Raw genomic sequence first — 5318 nt, 5'->3', positions numbered from 1 at the left:
GTAGCTCTCAATTCCTGTACCTGTGACATGGTTTAGTAGCGCCATGTTATCTTGCAGGGCGGTCAGGAAAATCAGTTGAGATCATCTACATGAAAGCACTTGATGGAAGTCCAAAGGCACTTTAAAAAATGAAATAATTTTTAAAACCTTTTAAGAAAGACTCAAAAATATAATGTGATCTGTACATGTTTGTCCGTTCATTAAATGAACCTGGCGAGAGTTGAAAGATATGCCAGGTGATCACCTTTTATGCAAGACACGTTAGTTTGCACATAATTTAAGGTTTGTAGGTCTTCATGTGGGGATGTCCTGCTTACAAAGCAAGCTCAGGATTTCCACCTTTTACTTTTTTCCTGGTAAAAAGTTGTTTGTTTGTTTGTTGGAATTGTTGAAATTTTTATTGTGATTACATTTAATTTATAGATGAGTTTGCAGCAATTGGACATTCAACCATAAATCTCAATCCACCAACATGGTGATATCTCTCCATTTATTTAAGTCTTCATTAATGCTTGCTAATAAAGTTTTATAAATTATTAGTTATTCTTAGGTACTTATCACTTTCAGTGCACTTATATACAACGTGTTGGGCAATTTTCTTATCTAGCTGTTGTTTCTTTTTTGAATATTTAATTTTGAAGATGTGGGGTACAATTCAGGTTAGGTATATAAATGTTCATTATGCAGGTACTCTTGTGGATGAGGTGTGCCCCCTCCCCGACAGTTTCCACTACTGCCAATCCCTTTCTTATAGTATTACGATAGCTGTTCAAGATCCGCTTATGAGTGAGAACATGTGATACTCCGTTCTCTGTTTCTGTAATAGATCTCTCAGTATTATAGACTCTGAGTCTGTCCAAGTTGCTGCGAAGTTTATAATTTTGTCCTTCTTTATGGCTGCATAATATTCCATCATGTATATGTACCACTTTTTTTATCCAGTCCTCTTTCTGTGGGCAGCATGGTTGCTTCCGTGTTTTTACAATTGTGAACAATGTTGCAATAAACATGCATGTGCAGGTATGTTTTTCATAGAATGATTAGAGTTCCTCTGGGTATATGCCCAGTATGGGATTGCAGGATTGTGTGGAGGGTCAATTTTTAGATCTTTTAGGAATTGCCAAACTGTTTTCCACAGCGGTTGTACTAGTTTACCCTCCCACCAACAATGTAGAAGTATTTCTGTTTCCCTGCATCCTCACCAGCATCTGTTGTTTTTGCATTATTGATGATGGACATCCTGGCAGGAGTTAGGTGGTATCTCGGTGCGCTTTTAATTTCCATTTCATTGACGATTAGTGTGCCTGAGCATTTTTTCATGTATCTGTTGGCTGCTCATATGAATGACTTCTTTTGAGAAGTGTGTATATTTGTATCTTTTGCCCACTTTGTAATGGGGCTGTTGGTTTTTTTCTTTTTGGCACGTTGAGTTGGCAAATATTTTTTTACAGTCTGTGGGCTGTCTCTCCACTCTCTTGATGGTTTTTTTGGCTTTGCAGAAGCTTGTCAGTTTGATGAGGTCCCATTTGTGTATCTTATCTCTTACGGCATGGGCACTTGGGGTTTTGATCAGGAATGGTTGCCATTTCCAATTTCCATAAGGGTGTTTCCTCCATTTTCTTAGGTTCCTATAGTTTGAGGTTTTATGTTTAGCTCTCTGATTGATTTAGAGCTGATTTTTGTGTATGGTGATAGGTAGGGATCTAGTTTTAGTTTTCTGCATGTGGTCAGCCAGTTTTCCCAGCACCATTTACTGAATAGGTTCTCCTCTCCCCAGTGGTTGGCAGTGGAGGTTTTGTTGAAGATGAGTTGGTTGAGAAATTGAAGTTTTGCCTCTGGAATCTCTATCCTGTTCCATTGGTCTATATGCCTATTGTTGTACCAATACCAGGCTGTTTTGATTACTGTAGCTTTATAATGAAGCTTAAAGTCTGAGAATGTGATGCCTCCCGCTTTGTTTGTTTCGCTGAGAATTGTTTTGGCAGTTCGTGGTCCTTTATGTTTCCATATGAATTCCTGTATTGTCTTTTCCAGGTCTGAGAAGAATGCTGCTGGTAATTTAATGGGTATTGTGTTAAATCTAGATTTTCCTGGGTAGGATGGACATCTTAACAATGTTGATCCTTCCAATCCATGAGCATGGAATGTTTTTCCATTTGATTGTATCATTGTTGATTTCTTTGAGCAGTGTTTTGTAGTTTTCATTGTAAAGATCCTTCACTTCTCTGGTTAGTGAGATGCCAAGGTATATCATTTTTTGTGTGGATATTGTGAAGTGGATTGTGCTTTTTGGGGGGTTTCTGTTTCTTTATTGTTGGTGTATAGGAATGCGACTGTCTTTTGCACATTCATTTTATGCCCTGAGATTTTGCCAAAGTCCTTTGTCAATACAAGGAGGTCTTTGACAGATTCTCTTTGGTTTTTGAGGTAAGAATCATGTCATCTGCAAAGAGGGATATCTTGACTTCCTCTTTTCCTCATTGGATATCCCTGATTTCAAAAAGCTCTTTTTCATTTCTTCCTCATTTTGTGTTTTGTTCTAGAATGCTGAGGTCTCTCCAAGTCTGACCACTAATCAGTGAGGCATTGGTACCTCTTTTTCTAGTAGACCTAAGGATCACCTGAGCCCAGGAGGTCGAGGCTGCTGTGAGCCATAATCGTGCCACTGCGCTCCAGCCTTGGTGTCAGAGTGAGATCTCAACTGATAAACTTAACAGCAGTGCCCCAGCAAAAACTTTGCGAAGTGCCTGAGAGACTTGTGTTATTTTGGAAGTCTCCCTCTACCTATCTCTCCATTGAAGATGGACATGAATCTAAAAGATCGTGAATTTTGGTACAGTCTCCATGGCCAGGTCCCCGGGCTGCTGGACTGGGACATGGAGAATGAGTTCTTCCTGACTTGCACCACAGACCAGCTCCCCTTAGCTGAGCAGAACCTTGTCAAATACAGAATGCAAACAATGAAGCACCCAGAGGTTCCTCAGGAGAAGAGACCCAGTCCAGACAATGATGGTCCTCAGTGTGAACCCAACCTGTGGATGTGGGTGAACCCCAACATTGTGTGCCCCCATGGCAGCCAGAAGGCCCCAGAGCCCAGTAAAAAGAAGGCTCTGACAAGAATGCTACCTTCCCTACTACCTCCCTTAAAAACAGAAGAGTTTAGCTCCTCAGAGGCCACAGTAGTGGATTCCCTGCCATCTTCTTCCAGTGAGCAGTCTCCTTTGCAGAAGCTGGTCACCCCTTCCTCCAGTGATTTTAACCTCACAGAAGAAGTGGCTAGGAAACAAGAAAACAACTCTTCTGTGGACCTCCAGTCTCATAACACAAGGAAGCACTTTCAGAGCCAAAAGCTATCACAAGTCAAAGTCCAGAAGAGAAAAACCTGGTTGAGGCCCCCTCTCAATTACAGCCACTTAATTGTCCTCGCATTAAAAAACAGCCCCCACTGTGGCCTTAATGTGCAGGAGATCTACAGTTTCATTCGACAGCATTTCCCCTACTTCCGGACAGCTTCAGACGGCTGGAAGAGCACACTTCGCCATGACCTCTGCTTCCTGGGCAGCTTTAAGAAGTTGCCGGTATGTTCTGAGGATGGGGCCACAACAAGAAGACCTCGAGCTTGCCTCTGGGGACTCACTGAGGAAGGACACAACCGCTTTTGGGAGGAGACTCGTGCCTTGGCCTCTGCTCAGAGGGAGAGCATCCAACAGTGCATGAGCCAGCCAGAGATGATGGCCTCCCTCTTTGACCTTTGAACTACCACTGCTCCCTTTCTGGACCACGGGCCTCCTTACTGTGCCTCCACAGTCCCTGATTTACCTTTTTTTTCTGCTTGGGCTTCTTAATCCCTAAGCCTAGCCATCTGGTTGGTGCTAAACCTGTCTAGCAACTGTTATAAGAATGGTGATACAAAAAAAAAAAAATGAGAGGTGGGTATAGGGGAGGAGGCACTTAAATTCAGGTGGGGAATGAGGATGGCAGCAGTTGTTCTTCGTTTTGAGTGGAGGCAGGAAACCCTGGAAACAATGGCATGGAAGCTAAGGAGAGAAGGGCATCCTTTGTGAGAGAAAGGAATTCTGTTTGTGGAGAACATCCTCACACATGAAAGAATGTAGTGGAATGCAAAGCATGAAATGCAAGATTGAACCCCAGCTTATGGACAACCTTGAATGCCATGTGAAGGTGTGTACATAAAGAGAACCGGGCTGGATGTTCCAAGCCTGGAGATTCAAGAATCTCCCTCCACCATTCATCAGCAATGTCTCCTTTTTAAGTGACCCATTGTATCCTTCAGAGCCTCACTTTTCTCCTTCTAGTCCTGGACTTCTCAGTCTTGTTCCTTTGCCATCCAGTTGCAATGCTGACAAATAATTCCAAGCAGCTACTTTTAGTTTGGACAGCGAAAGCCCTTTGAATTGCTCCTGTATTAACCCCAAGTCTTTTGATGCCAAAGCTTTGTTTTCCATTTCTTTTTATTTATGAAACTTTTACTGAGACAACAACGATATGGCAACGTCCATCTTAGGCTCGGAGGTTAAAAAGCTGACAGATATTAGTGGCAGACATATTTATAATGCAAGTGTGATGAAACAGATGTGAGAAGTTGCCATGGAAATGAGGAGACAGTCTTCCTGGGAAAGAATTGAAAGGCATTGAAAAGGTAGTACCTTTTGAGCCAGTTTTGAAAAGAAAATAAAAATATGCTGGGCCGATTAACTGCAGAAGAGTCATTACAGAGGCAACAGTGTGAACAAAGTGACCGGAGCATTTGGGGTCTGGGGCAACTACATGAAGACCAGGAGTGGCTATGGGAAAGATAGGCAAAAGGCCTGTTAGGTACTTCATAGGTATTTGGCTTTTATCCTGTGGACTTTGGGGAACCAAGAGACATCAGTGGTGTTTTTGTAAAACTAAAAAATGAAACATCGTAGCAACAACAACAAACATTTGAGCATTTGGTTTTCTAATTTCAATGTTTTCTTTAGCATCTTTTCTTTGCAAATATATCTTTTCTTTATCAGATTTAAAGATAACTTGTTGACTTCTAGGTAATTAACAAGTATCCAGGAAAAAATAGATTTATAAGTATCCATTTAGTTGCAAGACCTTCATTAATAGCGGTACAAAAATGCCTGTAAACTGTGAAAGCCATTAATGCAATGTAATTGTAAATCACTCAAAAGTTTCTTTTTTTGGAGTGATCTATTATACTTCATACAAAACTGTATATTTAGGTTAAATTGCAAAACAACATATGCAAACTGTGTTCTTTGAAAAATAATTGTAAATGCTGCTTCTATCTCATAAGGCCAAAACCA

At 41.2% G+C, this 5318-nt stretch overlaps 1 protein-coding gene across 1 annotated transcript; it reads left to right on the top strand.

Annotated features, from left to right (window-relative positions):
• Positions 1-2801: 2801 nt before the first annotated feature.
• On the top strand, positions 2802-3755 carry FOXR2 (forkhead box R2). The gene has a single exon (XM_008052657.1). It carries the CDS (start codon positions 2802-2804, stop codon positions 3753-3755), a length of 954 nt encoding a protein of 317 aa, XP_008050848.1.
• The last annotated feature ends 1563 nt before the right edge of the window (positions 3756-5318 follow it).

The sequence above is a fragment of the Carlito syrichta genome, unplaced genomic scaffold (assembly GCF_000164805.1).
Source record: "Carlito syrichta isolate Samal-C Ts95f unplaced genomic scaffold, Tarsius_syrichta-2.0.1 Scaffold287019, whole genome shotgun sequence".
NCBI classification, from domain to species: domain Eukaryota; kingdom Metazoa; phylum Chordata; class Mammalia; order Primates; family Tarsiidae; genus Carlito; species Carlito syrichta.
This window is presented reverse-complemented; position numbering and strand designations above follow the sequence as displayed.